Source organism: Sorex fumeus, unplaced genomic scaffold (assembly GCF_029834395.1).
Source record: "Sorex fumeus unplaced genomic scaffold, SorFum_2.1 ptg000083l, whole genome shotgun sequence".
Lineage (NCBI taxonomy): Eukaryota > Metazoa > Chordata > Mammalia > Eulipotyphla > Soricidae > Sorex > Sorex fumeus.
The window spans coordinates 10,153,669-10,168,824 of NW_026606140.1; the positions used below are offsets into that span (position 1 = coordinate 10,153,669).

The 15,156-nt window shown below is 53.8% G+C and overlaps 3 protein-coding genes across 3 annotated transcripts; 1 reads left to right on the top strand and 2 right to left on the bottom strand.

Moving 5' to 3' along the window:
• Positions 1–745: 745 nt before the first annotated feature.
• On the bottom strand, positions 746–6,396 carry GATC (glutamyl-tRNA amidotransferase subunit C). Its single transcript, XM_056131001.1, has 4 exons — positions 6,265–6,396; positions 5,997–6,169; positions 2,616–2,719; positions 746–903 (listed from the first exon to the last, which is right to left on the bottom strand). Exons 1-4 carry the CDS (start codon positions 6,340–6,342, stop codon positions 851–853), a joined length of 408 nt encoding a protein of 135 aa, XP_055986976.1. The 5' UTR covers positions 6,343–6,396; the 3' UTR covers positions 746–850.
• A 31-nt stretch (positions 6,397–6,427) lies between these two features.
• TRIAP1 (TP53 regulated inhibitor of apoptosis 1) lies at positions 6,428–8,467 on the top strand. The gene is made up of 2 exons (XM_056131004.1): positions 6,428–6,596; positions 7,495–8,467. Exons 1-2 carry the CDS (start codon positions 6,450–6,452, stop codon positions 7,576–7,578), a joined length of 231 nt encoding a protein of 76 aa, XP_055986979.1. The 5' UTR covers positions 6,428–6,449; the 3' UTR covers positions 7,579–8,467.
• Positions 8,468–12,214: 3,747 nt separating this feature from the next.
• On the bottom strand, positions 12,215–14,134 carry LOC130039140 (cytochrome c oxidase subunit 6A1, mitochondrial). The gene is made up of 3 exons (XM_056131002.1): positions 14,006–14,134; positions 13,728–13,870; positions 12,215–12,483 (listed from the first exon to the last, which is right to left on the bottom strand). The coding sequence occupies exons 1-3, from the start codon at positions 14,106–14,108 to the stop codon at positions 12,400–12,402; spliced, it is 330 nt and encodes a 109-aa protein (XP_055986977.1). The 5' UTR covers positions 14,109–14,134; the 3' UTR covers positions 12,215–12,399.
• Between the last annotated feature and the right edge of the window lie 1,022 nt (positions 14,135–15,156).

Consider the following 15,156-nt stretch of genomic DNA (forward strand, 5'->3'; position numbering starts at 1 on the left):
AATTATAAGTATGACTTGTATCTATGTATACTTCATTTTCGGAAATAGTGAATAATTCTAGGAGTTTCTGAACTGGTCCATTTGAAACACCCTACAGAAGGGCCGAAGATACAGTGCAGGTTTGTGACACGCCCTGTTGGATCCTAGACAGCACATACGCCCCCCTGGCTTCCAGGAGCGACCCCTCAGCAGTGCTAGGTGTGGCCTAACCTCCCTCTCCCCATCCCCTCCAAAATAAGAGTACTTCACGAGAAAAAAAAAAAAAACGCTTGAGAACAGTGGGGTGCCTTGTGTTCCTTAAAGATAAAGTCTCTTATCCTGCTGTGGTCACCGCAAACAGCGACTACATGGAACAGCTGGGGTCGGTACAAAGTGTTCCGGGGCCACATCTAACGATTACACTTAGAAAAACTCAAGTGCAGCTTGATAGTCCTTCTCGGAGGAGACTGGGGTGCAGGATGACTTTTGTCATATTAAATAGCTTTTGAGCAAACACTCCATTTCCTTTGGAAACTGACGAAGGATTTTACATCTGGAACTCACTGCCTCATTTTGACCAGATCTTGGCCAATTCTATCTTCAGACTATTTCTGAAAAACACTAAGCCAGGCTAGAGAAGGGGATTACCCAGCTCTGTTACCCAAATAACCCATTTGGTCCCCCAGGTCTGGCCTTTGGTGATCCCTGAGACCAGAGCCTTAGGACCACCAGGTGCGGTAAAGACAAACAGTATTTAATCATCAGTTTATTTTTAGGTTACTGAGGCGGGGGGAATATCAGCATTCACAACAAAATACTAGCACGCTCCCATGTATTCATAGGACACTCCTACCAAGAGCATTCCTCCTGTTCAGCCGCGGGAGAAGGGCTTTTGTTCATCCAGCGTGGGCAGAGAGATATTGCCTGTTTAAAAATAATAACAAAAAAGTATTTTACAAAGCCTGCTTTCCAGCTGGCTCTCCTGAGTTAATAATCACTTGGATTGTGACGGAAATAAGCAATGAAAATAAGCGTAGATCTGTGGGGGGTTTGGGATGCGGGGATGTACGTGGCAGCTCAGGCATCACTTGTGGTGTGCCTTGGGGAACCACACGGGGTGTCAGAATCGAGTCCAGGTCTGCCATGTGCAAGGCAAGCACCCTACTCGGCTGTACTATCTCGCTGGCCTCAGCTGCTTAAAACAAAAAAACCAACTAGAATGAGAAGAAAATCAGAGTTTATAATAATCAGTCATATTTAAGTGCTGAGTTCAAATTTTGTTTGGGGGTTGTACCTGGCAGTGTTCAGGGCTTATTCCTGGCCCTGTGCCCAGGTATCACTCCTGGTAGTGCTCAGGGCAGCCAGGGATGGAACCGGGGTGCACGCAAGGCAAGCTCCTTAATCCCGTACTATTCTACTCTCTGTAGTCCTGAGTTCAAGTTAGTGTGCCTTTTCCCTCCCATTTTGCAGTGCCTTCTTTTAACTGGTAGGTCTTGAGTAAAAGGATTAACTAGAGGTGAAGGGCTAATGATTATCTCTGCCACCTATTCAGAATGAATCTTCTCTGAGGGAATCTCTGAACTTGAAGTTGGCACTTGGAAAGCTATATGGAACAGACAGAACCCATCTATCTAGAACCCGCCTATCTCCAGAAGAGAACAGCTCAGCCTAGCCCATGTTCAGATTTTTATCATTATTGACCCAGTTACTTAATTTTACTATCTTCTTGGGGTGGGGGCAGGGGTCAGATAGGGGATAAAATGAAGTGTCACATCCATGTGAGGAATGTGCTCTATCACTGAGCCAGACAAGTATTTTCAAAGATGACCTGTTATTTTAAAGCTTCCCTTCAAGGGAAAGGGGATAGCTCAAAGGGGTAGTGTACGTTCTGCATGCAGGAGGTCTGTGTTCAATCCCTGGCACTCACGGTTCCCCAAACGCTGCCAGGAATACCTGAGCACAGGTGTGCCCCCTCCAAGGAAAAAAGGTCTTGTTACAGCAATAGTTTAAAATGCAAAATTTTACCCACTTTAGTTATAAAGTTTTTGCTTATGGGATGCATCTGGCTTGTAGATATATTTTTTGCTTTAAAAATTTTTTTTTAATTTTGTTCCCAATACTTTCTAATTTGGGAAACATACAAGATGCCAGATATTTTTTGGGGGAAATGCGCTCTCTTCTGCATAGCACTGAATGAAAAGCAATGAATGTCAGTTGCCACTGTGGACAGAACTTGAGTCCTGGATTTGCCGCTCTTCACCCCAATTCTCTTTTGCCCCTCCTGTTACCTGGCCTCTGGGAAGGAGTGTGGTTCTCGACTGTGCTGCCACCGTAACGCCACCATCTATCTTTGTGCACTATTTTTCCCATTAGTAATAAATTTTTTAAATTACTTTCAGTACTGATTTTCAATTTTAATGATAAACAAAAAAAACCTGTGTAAGTTAAACATTCACAGTTCCACAGATTCCATCCCGAAAACTTGGTGGTCTTATCGTCAGAAGTCTGCTGTTGATCACCTTTCACTCAGCTCTTCCTATTTTTCGGAGTGCATTGCATATTTGGGCTTCGGTCACGGGCCCTACCTTGTTATTTGTTCACTGAGGAACAGTCTCCAACCGCTTTGGGCAACATACCTGGGGGGGCTACAAAATAGTCCTCCACAACTCGCTGTGAGTTTTGAAGTAGTTCTTCTGCACAGTTGCCTTCTACCACATTGTCGGATCTCAAGTATAGACATCTGCAAAACCAGAAGCTCCAGGTTACCTTCCAGGGCACGAGCGCAGTGTCGAGTGGCACAGGGGAGCACATTCCCAGCATGCTCGCTCCCTGCTCAGACGGAGGAACTGTAGCAGCGGCAGCCTAACCAGCAGCCCGGTGAGGTAAGTGGGAATGGCTCCTTGGAATTGCTCTATCTAATGTTTTTGAACGATCACTATGGGTGGATCGCTTTTGTTAGCGGTAAAGAGACATAACACAGCGGTAACCGTAATGGCATAAGCAAAAAGCCTGCAAGGGAGTAAAAGGGGCCACAATCCAGTCAAGGTGAGGAAGGGGTACTCCAAGTTGATGTCCCTGCTCTAAATGATGAGAAACAGCTGGGCGAGCAGGTGGGAAGTGAACTTCCTGCAGGTGCAGAAATTTGCTCCAGCATGGTCTTTCAGTTGACTTCGAGACAGTAGTTCATAAGTGATAGGGCTGGGATCCAAGGACAGTTCTGGTACTTCTAAGAATGACTGTTTTTTTTTCCACCACAGTCCTTAGGGACTTAAAACTAATTACTCTTGTAAATAAAACAGCTCAATAATCTGCTGTTCCCTGGACCTAGTATCTGAAAGCATCCAGATGGCAAACTGACAACACAAAAAAAGTTGAATATAAGACTCCATACTATGTGTATAAAGCATAAAGTTTCATGGGGTTAGAGTGATAGCACAGCGGGTAGGGCGTTTGCCTTGCACGTGGCCGACCTGGGTTCGATTCCCAGCATCCCATATGGTCCCCCGGGCACCGCCAGGGGTAATTCCTGAGTGCATGAGCTAGGAGTAACCCCTGTGCATTGCAGGGTGTGACCCCAAAAGCAAAAAAAATACATAAATAAAAATAAAACATAAAGGTTCATAGGTCTTAGAAGAGGTCTGCGCGTGCCTCTTGATACTCTGGCTAAATCGGCAGTGTGTTCAGTCATGTCTGGGAGAACCAGGCTTTGTCAGCCCTGTGCTCCAGATGGAGGGCAAAACCAACGTTGACAGCACTGAGTACCATTAACATGTGGGCAAAGATTGCATAAGTTATCAACAAAATTCTTTAAGAAAGAAAAAAAAGTAGCACTTCCACTTTGATACCAGCCAAGGGCTAGATATGACACACACTTATTTGTGGTTTAAAAAGTAGAGGATTTGGGGGTCTGGAGAGATAGTACAATGTTTGATCCCCTGGCATCCCATATGTTCACCCAAGCACTGCCAGGAGTGATCCCTGAGTGTGACCAGCCAAAAAAAGTCAACTGGAGTCAGCCAAGATCTGGCGTTATCTTAACTGGCCTCGAGCAAATAATGATCTTTGCAGACCAACAGAAGTGAAGGCTGCACTTTGTTTTTAATTTTGGGTCACATCCAGCTGTGCACAGGGCTTACTCCTGGCTCTGGGCTCAGGGTACCATATAGGATGCCAGAGATTGAACCTGCGTCAGCTGCCTACAAGACAAACTTACCTTTTACTATACTATATCTGCACTTGTTATCTTTTTAAAAACTTAAGGCGGTTATGCACTCATTTCAGAAAACATTGGAGCAAAAATAAAAATCATCTGTAAAGGTGACCATTGGACCATCTGGAGTTTATATTTCTGTTGGGCAGAAAATAACTAAGATCTGGGGTCCTGAGTTACGGCTGAATTTTAATCCCAGTGTTACCCCTGGCATATGCAGTCATTTTTTACTTTCCATGGATCAGTTTTCTCATTTGTATAATACAGAATTACTAAGATTAAAATTTGATAGTTCTGGGCCTGCATTCTTCTGGCAATAAGTGGAGGGTGGGTCCTGGCCTTTTCGGGTGTGCCCACCATACTTAGAGAGTATACTCAGGCGTTTAACCTGCATGGTCCCGATGTGCTGGCGGGTTGCTGCTTGTTCTAGTGTTGTGTGTGGTGCCAAGGATGAAGCACTATTTACTGCTGGGCCACATCCCTGGCGCCCAAGTCTGATGAAAATCTGCTGCTGGAGATGGAGCTCAGCCAAGAGCACTTGCCCTGCGTTTGATTCACAGCATCTACCGCTGTCTCCTCCCCTCACCTGCCCTCCACCCTCAAAAAAAAAAAAAAAAAACACCAACCATGAACTGCTACCACCACCCACAGGTGGTTGAAAACCCCCTGCTTTCCAATAGATCTAGCAGTGATTGGCTATTCACTCATGTAGAGTCGGGTTTCCTATCAAGTGATGTTTCCAGAGAAATAACAAAATTCACTCTTTTACTTTGCAGACCAGGGATGTGGCTTAGGCTCTGTCCTGGGCACTGCATACAATAAATCACACATATTTCTGATAACGTTTATGGAACAAACCCACATTCCTCCCAGACAGGCTGGAGAGAGTGCACAGTGGGTAGGGCATCTGCCTTGCACGCGGCCAGCTAGCCCGGGTTCGATTCCCAGCACCCCGTATGGTCCCCAGAGAACCACCAGGAGTAGTTCCTGAGTGTGTGAACCAGGAGTAATCCCTGTGCATCACCGGGTATGATCCAAAAAGCAAAGGAAGTAGACATTTCTCCCAGACATGTATGAAGCGTGGCACACCAAGTAGGTGCCAATTTGTCACGCCACTTTTCTTTGCCTCAACTCATGCATAAAACACTGAACGGGACCAGATGGGGTCTTAGCTACCTGTCAATTTGCCCCGTCTCAGGGTCCACAAGGGACTTCAGCCTAGTCAGCACCAGATCATAAGTCAACTAATGGCCATCTGGGCCAATGAATCCTTGGGAGATTAACATCTGTATTTTTTTGGGGCAAATCAAGTCATTCGAATCTGTATTTCCGTTAGAAGGAAAAATCGGTCGAGAAACAACTTGAAAGCAGCCCGGCCCCTCCAAAGCTCGGCTCGGCACCTAAACCAGGATTTGTGCAACGTCCACCGAAGCGTGCGGTTCAGTCCGATGAAGACTGGCAGCAGCTGGCTGGCCAGGGGGCGGTCCTACGCCCGCGGTCTGCGCCCCTGGCCCTGGCCCCAGGCTGCCGCTCGACTTCGGGTCCCGAGCTTCGGCCCTCCTTCTGGTCGAGCGCCGATCGATCGAGTCCGTTTCACGGGAGCCGAACGCGGCGCCAATGCCAGAGCACCGAGCCGCCCGGCCGCGATCGGAGGCCACGTCCAGGGGGAGTCCTGGGAGACGGGCAGGACGTTCCGGGGCCGGCGGAACGACGGGGCGGGGGCTCCCCGGCACGCGGCCCCCCAAACGCTCGCTCGCCCCCCAGCCCGCGCCCGGGGTCCGCCTCGCCCGAGCCGGCGCGGGCTCACCTGTCCTCCAGGACGGACTCCATGGGCGCCACGTGCTCCGCGTCCAGCGAGCGCAGCCGGCCGGCGAAGGCCACGGCCTCCTCCAGCCGCGCCACGGCGTCCCGACCGCCGAAGCCCACGAGCGCCAGGCGCTCCAGGCGCGCGACCACCTCGGCCGGGACGCGGCCGCCGCCCTGGCGGGACAGCGCGGGCGCAGGTCACGGCGGGGCCGGCCGACCCCACCCCCCTCCCCCCACCCCGCGCCGCGCCCGGACGCCTCCGCGCGTACCTGCGGCCCCCGCGAGGCCGAGCCCCGCCGCCCGCCTCCCCGGGCCGGGAGGCGCCGCCGCAACGCCCGCGCCCACATCTCCGCCCGCGCCGGCCCCGCAGCGCGCACTCCCCGCGCCGGCGCCCGCGAGTGACGTCATCGCGGCGCGCCGCCCCGTCCCCGCCGCCGCCGCCGCCGCCGCCGCCATGAACAGCGTCGGGGAAGCGTGCACCGACATGAAGCGCGAGTACGACCAGTGCTTCAACCGCTGGTTCGCCGAGAAGTTCCTCAAGGGGGACGGCTCCGGGGACCCGTGCACCGACCTCTTCAAGCGCTACCAGCAGTGCGTGCAGGTGAGCGCGCCCGGCCCCGCTCGGGCTCCCCGGCCTGCGGCTGGGGCCGGGCGGGAGGGGCGGCGCGGGGAGCCGGCGGCGGGAGCGTCCCCCTCGCGTCGCCGCCGAGGTCGCCTGCGCAGCCGTCCGAGGGGCCGGGGCCGGTTTCGGAAGCCGGCCAGGGGGCGTGGCGGTGCGTCCCCGGGGCTGGACGCCAGCCCTCCCCGGCCCGAGGGGCCCCGCGCAGGAGCCCCGCGTTCCGGTCGTGGCGGCGCGGCCTTCTCGCGGTGGTCGGGCCAGAAAGGACGCCGGCTTCCGGGCCGGTGGAGCTGGAGGGTCTTGGCTGGACCCCGTGACTGGCCGTGGCCGCTTTCTCTGCCGCCCCGTAAGGAAAGCCCCACCCCCGCCCGAGCGAACGAGTTTTAAGAGCAGGCCTGAAGGAGGCACCCTCTTTAAGACTTCCTTCCTCCGGACAGTTCCGGGGAGGAAAGGGAGACTTGCTCGACGTCGTAGAGGTCTTCGCCCCGGGATCGAGGTTGGAGCCTGCATCTGCCACAGAGTTGCTGCTTTCCGAATTTCACTTCTCAGTTCAGCGATTCCCTCCTGGGTGGGGAGTTCTGACAGTTCAGTGTGATTTTACTTTTGTATTGTCGTGTGATTTACGAAACTTGATCTTTGACCTTCAGGTGTATATGTGTGTATATATATATTTTCCTTTTTGGGTCACACCCGGCGATGCACAGGGGTTACTCCTGGCTCTGCACTCAGGAATCACTCCTGGCGGTGCTCGGGGACGTACGGGATGCTGGGAGTCGAACCCGGGCTGGCTGCGTGCAAGGCAAATGCCCTCCCCGCGGTGCTAGCTGGCTCCGGCCCCGACCTTCAGGTATCTTACTGCTGTATTTTCTCTTCCTATCAGAAAGCCATCAAGGAGAAGGAGATTCCCATTGAAGGACTGGAATTCATGGGCAATGGCAAAGAAAAGTCTGAGAGCTCTTCTTGATCTCGACAGTCACCTTAAATTTGACTCTTCTGAGGAACTCTGGTTTTTGTCAGTTGAGACCGTGAAGATAGCCACTGGTTTGAGGAGGAATTTATGGGGGAGTTTTATTTTCTTCTCCTCGAGGTTTTCCTCTTGTAAAAGATGATGGACCATCACTGCTTTGGGACAATTCTCTCACAGCTTTGGCACCTTGAGAAACTCAGTAAGCTAAAACGGAATTATTTCTTGGGATTATGGTTGCAATAACTTGATCTGGAATCAGCTTTAAATATATACCAGTCTGTAAATGATGATAAACCTGTCAGCGTCGCCTGACCTTGATTTATGCTGCCAAAAGGACTTGCGGTACACTCAACCTTGCCCTTGCCTTGGGGCACTGCTCACAGATGCGATTGATTAGGACATCTCTTTTTCTCTCAGGGAACTAATGGTCTGAAACGGGATCGTGGCAACAGTTTTAATCAATGCTTGAGAGCAGTTTTATTTTTTATATACTCTAATGCTTAATACTGCTGGTGGGAGTTAGCCTGGAGGAAGACAACTTTTAACCCAGTTAACATAGAGGGGTGTCAGAGCTCCGATTAGCACTTGAAAGGTTGCAGTGACTACCGCGTCAGCTCTGTACAGTTCGGGAGTTCTGGCCCTTGAAGTAGCTATGGAGGAAGCTAAAACAAAACTATTTATTGGGATTACAATTATAAATTGTAAAGATTTGCTGTTGCCAGTTTTCAACTCAAGGTCATGAATTAAGTCAAAACCCGTAAGATGCCAAAATGCTACAACTGGTTAAGCAGGGAGAGGGAAGAGTTTTGCTTTATTTGCCTCATTTATCCACTTTACCCTGCCCTTGAAATCATGAAAATGGAATAAACATTTATTTCTAGCATTACTTGCCCCTGGAACTCTGCACTTTAAGTTATCCTGCAACTCCACACACCCCTATTTTCCTGGGAAGCATTTTCTAATTTAAAGGTGAAGATCAGACTTAACTCAGATAGTATAACAATTAGAAACCACTGGTTTCAGAATGCCCTAGGCAGATACTGTGGAGGGCTGGGTGTGTGTGTGCGCGGGGGAAGGGGGTCCCTGCTGCTGTCCAGCACAATACAGCGCCCTGACCACTGAGATGTTGCAACGGCATACTCAAAAACCAGCCAAAACAAGGTAACACTTATTTGCAAAGTAAAGCACACGGTCTGGAGCTAGAGCACAGGGGGTAGAGCATGCCCCTGGCCGACGCAGATTCAATTCCCAGCATCCCATATAGTTCCCTGAGCACCGCCAGGAATGATTCCTGAGTGCAGAGCCAGGTGTGACCCCCCCCCCCCAAATAAAAGGTAAAGTGCACAAACCTTGTTTGGGTGCCCCACTTTGCGCTGCAAAGTCCCATTTGATGGTGCTTGGGGGCCATGTGGTATTGGGGATCCAAACCAGGCCTCCTGCATACAAAGCTTGTGCCCCCAATCCATTAACTTTCTGGCCCTTAATATCTTTTTTTTTGTTCGTTTTTGGGTCACACTCCTGGCTTATGCGCTCAGGGATTACTCCTGGTGGTGCTCAGGGGCCAAATGAGTTGCTGGGAATCGAACTCAGGTCAGCCGCATGCAAGGCAAACGCCCTACCCGCTGTGCTATGGCTCCAGCCCAAATATCTTAAAATGTTTCATAATGACACAGTCAGGAGAGGCAAGTGTTTACATACTTCAGAATGTCCTATTTTTTACAGTTGCTTCGTTTGGTCCAATTTACCATATGCTCAGATAGTGTAGAGCTTCATTTATTTAAGGCATCACTAAAACCTTGTAAGTGGTTGTACACTTAAGAGTAAACCTGCTTTAAGCCAGCCATGTATGCTTCTCTCCTAATTGCTACTGGGGAAATGATTTTTGAAGATTACCTTCTTACTGAGCCAGGGTTTGAACCAAACCAGTGGTAGTCAGGGGACCATGGGGGATCCTGGGGATCAAACCTGGGCTTCCTGCACACAGCATATGCATCAGCCCTTTGAGCTGTCTTCCGGTCCCCTTACCTTTCTGTTTCTCCAGCTGTCTAGGATCAAACCCAGGGTCTGATGCAAGTGAGGCCACATGCTCTACTTCGGAATCACATCCCAGCATGATTTCTCATTGTTGTTCATGCTGTGAGCCGTGGGGAGGTGTGTGGGGTATTTCTGGCCACACCATGCGTGCCCCTGGAACCAGCCCTGGGATCGGGCCAGGGCTCCCACATACAAAGTATGCATGCCAGGGGGTTCTGCCAGCAGGTCAGTCTGTACCTGTGAGGTGAGTGCATGAGCAGCCTGATGGCGCCTTCAGACTTCCAGATACCCCAAAATTGCTGCTGTGCCTTTGGCCAGAGCCCAAAAACCTGGGGCAAAGTTTACCAAGGAAATGGCCAAAAGTTAGGTATGTGGGAAACACACCCACAAACCACCTCCAGCTCAGCTATATAATTGGAGGCAAGGCTTCTCTGGTTCCTGATTGAACTGCTTAATGGCCATGATCCCAGAGACTCAGAAACAAATCTCAAAAAAGAGCGGCTTTTGGCAGAAATGTGTCCAGACCCCTCAGTAGGTTACTGTTGCTGGGCCACCCCTGGGGGGAAAGGGTGTTGTCCCTCCGCCTGCTCCCCCTTGGTGGCCGTCATCCTCCAGAGGCCATTGGACAGTCAGGTCTGGGCCTGCAGTGATGAAACTTGTTGGGCCTCACGGGATGGGGGTGGAGCCGGTCCTGTCCTCCCCACCCCAACGAGACCCCAAGTCATCGCCCATGAACGGCCTCTCTGGCTCCTGATCAAGGTGCTTAACGGCCATGATCCCAGAGACTCAGAAACAAATCTCAAAACCCAGCGGCTTTTGGCAGAAATCCCTCCAGATTTAAGTGTTAAAATTTCGGAATTTCAAAATCACATGGCCCTACTACAGCCACGTGACATCATGTTATTCATAACCAGCAATAGAACACAAATTGTCTACTGTTGCCTTTTCAGCAGATGTGAGTGTTGGGGTAAAATCTCATAATAATGGTGGGTCTGGTGTTGAAATATTGAATGTGACCAAAGTAGAGAGAGAGTAATGTGGAAATCATCTGCCCCACAGGTAGGGGGAGGGTGTGGGATGGGGATATACTGGGGTTGTGGGGGTGGAGAATGGGCACTAGTGAAGGGACGGGTGTTTCATTGTATGACCGAGACTTATACCCGGAAGCTTTATAACTGCTCTCATGGTGATTAAATAAATAAAATTATTAAAAAATGAAAAAAAAAAGGTGGAGTGCATGCACAATTCAATCAGCTAATCAGTGGCTGAATAAATAGCAGTACTCCTACCAAAAAAAAAAAAAGTATGCATGCCAGGCCAACAACAACGAAGAGACAACACAGGCTCAAGTGCAAGCTCTCCCGCTCCCCATACTGTTTTTTTTTTGCACTTTGGGTCACACCTGGCGATGCACAGGGGACCATATGGGATGCTGGGAATCAAACCCGGGTCGGCCACGTGCAAGGCAAACACCCTGCCAGCTGTGCTATCTCTCCAGCCCCCCCATACTGTTTTTGACTTCATCCTCCCCAGTAAGATGGCTGCAGTTAGCTACTTCCAAGTTTTTTTCTGGGGGTGGGGGTCTCCCAAGCAAGTGCTCAGGGGGCCTGGGGCCCCAGCAGTTCTCTGCCAACCAGGACGGCAACTCAATGCAATGGCCTGAGCATGTGGTGCTGTTTGGGCCCTGCAGTACCGGTGTACCCTGGCCACTCCGGTGGGCTAGGGATCTCCAGTGCTACACCTTGGGCTGCTCAGGTGACCACTGGGCCCTGCAGTGCTGGGTACCCAGGCCACCCTGGGGGCTAGGGACCTCCTGGACCGCACCTGGGGCTGCTCGGAAACCTGGGTCACATGTGCCCTAAACACTGCACACTGCCGCCAGAATTGTTTTCTATCAACTACTGTTGTTTCTCCCTGACTGTTAACAGCTGCAGAAGGTCAATTCCAGAAATAAAGCCAGTACTCTAATAGGGATGCCACAACGTGTCTTCCTTCCAAGGTTTCCAAGCCTTTGACAAATGTCTCCAAGGTGAGAATTTAATGTCTTTGGAGAAAATGAGCTGCCCACAGGAGTATTCCCCAGCAAGCACCGGTAGAGAGGCTGGGGTGTGTCTCACGTGGTTGAGCACATGCCTAGCCAGAGCTCATACCCAGGACTGAAGACCAATTCCAGTGAACAGGACGGGAAAGCTGAGATCTAGGCAGCCTGAATGAGGCTCACAGGGGACTCCCAGGAGTGAGCCAGATCCAGGGGCAGCTCCCTCCGGAGCCCGTCTCAGAATTTCCCCAGCCCACCTCAGTCCCTCTGCCTTACCCAGCCCCAGAATCCTACTAGAAATTTAGTCAGGGCCTGAGCTGGTAAGGTACAGTGGGTAAGGCATTTGCCTTACATATGGCAGACCCAGGTTCGATCCTGGCACCTCATATTACTCCCAAAGCACCACCAGGAGTGATCCCTGCGTGCAGAGCCAGGAGTAAGCCCTGAGCACAGCTGTGGTGACGTCACATCCCCCCACTCATTCAGAGGCTTGGACTGGAGAGGGACAGTGTAACACAAGACCTTAATTTCCGAAGGTAAAATACCACCAAAGAACATAACTTGTGACCAATCTAAGGTTTATTTAAGCCACCCCCTGCCATAAGCTGAGGAATGGAGGGTGGGAAACTGGTCAGTTTGATACTCGGAGGTGAGCTAAGGTCCCATGCACTTTCCTGGTCCATGTGGAGGTTGGTCCAACAAGCACTGTGGTCCCGAGCCTGGACACAGGTGCAGGTTCTCGCATTTCAGTCATCTTCGTAGCCGGTTGGCAGTGGGTTCACGTGGGAATTATGGAACAGAGTATGGTTACCATCTCCCCAGGGAAAGGGCTGTGAAATAAAGGTGTCGATTAGGCAATTCCAGTAACTAATGCAGCAATAGCATGGCCATGCATGGCTGGAGGTCTAGTGCAGAGGGGACATAAAACAATGAAATTAGACCCCACCTGCGGCATCTCCCAGTCTTTCATCAAGGCACGTTTTGATAATTAGTACCTGGGTGCTGTGTTTATGAACGCGTAATGAAGTCACCTGCACTGTAACAGGCAAGGTGGGAATGGGGGAGCCGCTTATTTAAATGGGTGGGAAGAGGGAACCATGACTTCCCCTCGCCCCTCATCTACTTCGCATATTCTCCTCCTGACAAGGCCCCGCTGCAGTGATCTGCACCCCAGGACATGCTGGCCTCGCTTGCTTCTACCACTCGCCGAATGCCGCATGTCCTCAAGCCACACACGCTGGAACAGCACGGAGGGCAGAAACTCGCTCCGTAGGGCTTTTGACCTAACGGACAAAGGAGTGGGGCTTAAAGACCTAAGTGGGTTTGGTTTTTTGGTCTGGGGCCACGCCCAGTTGTGTTTGAGGGGCCTTATGGGGCGCCAGGGATCGAACTAGATACCCGCTGTACTATGTCTCTCGCTTCAACACAATCAAGTTCCTTCCAAAAATGAGACTCAGTGAAGTTTTCTTTCAGAGGCCCAGGAAAAACAGAAGAGGCAAGCCTGACAGCGAAGCAGCGGAAGACAAGTGCTGGTCAGACACCTGCATCGAGCGGCCCGAGGAGGAGCGAGGGGCACAGCTGCAGGATGCCGCCCTGCGCCCGGCAGACCCGGCTCCACCCTCAGCAGCCCCTGGTCCCCTGCCGCGCCAGGGGCGAACGGGGTGCGACCCCCGAGGCACGGGCAACAGGGATCTGCTCGCTCCAGAGTCGCCGGGTGCTAAGCTCGGAGTTCTACGCCCGTCACCCCAGGCGCCCGAATGCTCGCGCTCTCTGCGTACGCTGGTGCGGACCCCACTCTGCACACGAAGCGCAGGGACGAAGGGCCGGCGACTCTCGGGGAGCGCCCGGGGGAGGGCGGCTCCCAGCCCCGCGTCGCCTGCAAACTCCCGGCGGCGGGCGGGCACCCGAGCAGTCGCGGCGGAGGGCGGGCGGGGCACGGGCCGGGCGGTCCCGGAGGAGACAGAGGCGGCGCGGGGCGGCAGCCTCCCCCGCAAGGCCGGGCAGGGGCGCGCAAGGCCTCGGCCGGCGCCGGCTCTCCGGGACGGGCGGACGCCCGACGCGCCTCCGGGCGTACCTTGGACCTGATGCGGAGGTGGGGGTAGGCGACGAACTCGGGCCGCTCGTGCTCCTCGTGCTGCGACTTCAGGAAGACGTTCAGCATGCTCACCGCCACCCCGGGGAGCGCCACGAAGTAGGTGAGGGCCTTCCACATGCGAGCTGGGGGCGGGCGCGACGCCTCAGCGCGGCCCCCGGGCTCCCCCGCCCCCACCCCGCGGCCTCAGCCAAGGTCACCGGCCCCCGCGCCTCGCCCCGGGAGGGCCGACGCGCGCCCGCAGCCCCCCGCCCCGGTACCTGAGCCCTCCTCGCCGTGGGCATGGCTCGACATCGGCCGGCCCGGCTCCGGCCGGGACCAGCTCAGGAGCCCGGAGAGCCGCGACCCTCGCGCTGCCGCCATCTTCGACCGGGACAGCCGCGGGCCGGAACCGGAAATGGCGAAGGGCCCTGCGGGGGCGGGACTACGCCGCAGACGGGGATTCCTATTGGGCGGCGCGGAGCTTGCGCAGCAGCCTCCGGCCGAGACGGGCGCCGTCCGACCCCCGCGCGGCGGCGCGCAGCGAGCGTGCGCCCTGCGCCTCCTGGGTCCCCGCCGCGCCCGCCGCGCGCCGCCCGCTGGGTTCCGGGGCCGAGCGCGCCCTGGCCTCGGCGCCTTTCCCCGACGCGGGCTCAGCGCGTCGCCTCTGAAGAGGTGCCTTCTCGTGCGTCCTGGGACACCACTTCTCGGGACACCGGCGCGGAAGCGTGGGCGCGACGATCACGGTCGTTTGCGCCGCTCCCTCTGCCGGGAGGAATTCCGGGGGGGCGGGCGTTCGCCGCGGCAGCTTCCCCGACCCTCGGAATCGAGCCTGCCGCGTAGCCAGGGGCCGCTGCGAACAGGATGACGGGCTTGAGTGGTCGAGCAGACCAGAAACAGCTCTGGGATGGTTTCAAAAGACGCGGATCCGATGCCTTGTTCCGCATCCTGGATTGTTGGCTTGTTTTGTCCACCGTGAAATTCTGGAAATAAAAAAAAAAAGAAACGCACATGTAAGGGACTGGAGATAGAGCCCAGCAGGGAAGGCCGATCCCCCCCTGCCCCCCCGGTTCCATCCCTGGTACCACGTTGATCCCCAGACCTCGCCGAGCGCGATCCCTGAGCGCGGAGTCGGGAGTGAGCCCCGAGCACCGCCGGGTGTGGCCTAAGGGCGAGGCAAAACGGGGCCAGGGCGCTGGGACCGCGGCGAGGGCGTTCGCCTTGCCGTCGGTCGACTCGGCGGTCTCGGGCATCCCGAGGCAGTGCCCCGAGCACCACGAGGGTGATTCCTGATGCAGAGCCAGGAGCAGCACTGTGGCACTGTCGTCCAGTCATTTTGCGCCCGCAGGCACCAGTGATGTCTCCGTTGTGAGACTTGTCACTTTGTCACTGTGTTTGGCGTACCGAACAGGCCACGGGAAGTCTGCCAGGC

Excerpts from the sequence above, each read along its gene's own strand:
- GATC (XM_056131001.1), bottom strand. The coding sequence starts at position 6,342 with ATGTGGGCGCGGGCGTTGCGGCGGCGCCTCCCGGCCCGGGGAGGCGGG. Across the intron at positions 6,170-6,264 it reads CGGCCTCGCGGGGGCCGCAG|GGCGGCGGCCGCGTCCCGGC; the intron begins GTACGCGCGGAG and ends CTGTCCCGCCAG. Across the intron at positions 904-2,615 it reads CTATTTTGTAGCCCCCCCAG|GCAATATCTCTCTGCCCACG; the intron begins GTATGTTGCCCA and ends ATTTTTAAACAG.
- TRIAP1 (XM_056131004.1), top strand. The coding sequence starts at position 6,450 with ATGAACAGCGTCGGGGAAGCGTGCACCGACATGAAGCGCGAGTACGAC. Across the intron at positions 6,597-7,494 it reads GCTACCAGCAGTGCGTGCAG|AAAGCCATCAAGGAGAAGGA; the intron begins GTGAGCGCGCCC and ends TCTTCCTATCAG.
- LOC130039140 (XM_056131002.1), bottom strand. The coding sequence starts at position 14,108 with ATGGCGGCAGCGCGAGGGTCGCGGCTCTCCGGGCTCCTGAGCTGGTCC. Across the intron at positions 13,871-14,005 it reads CCACGGCGAGGAGGGCTCAG|CTCGCATGTGGAAGGCCCTC; the intron begins GTACCGGGGCGG and ends GCCCGCCCCCAG. Across the intron at positions 12,484-13,727 it reads ACCTCCGCATCAGGTCCAAG|CCCTTTCCCTGGGGAGATGG; the intron begins GTACGCCCGGAG and ends TTTATTTCACAG.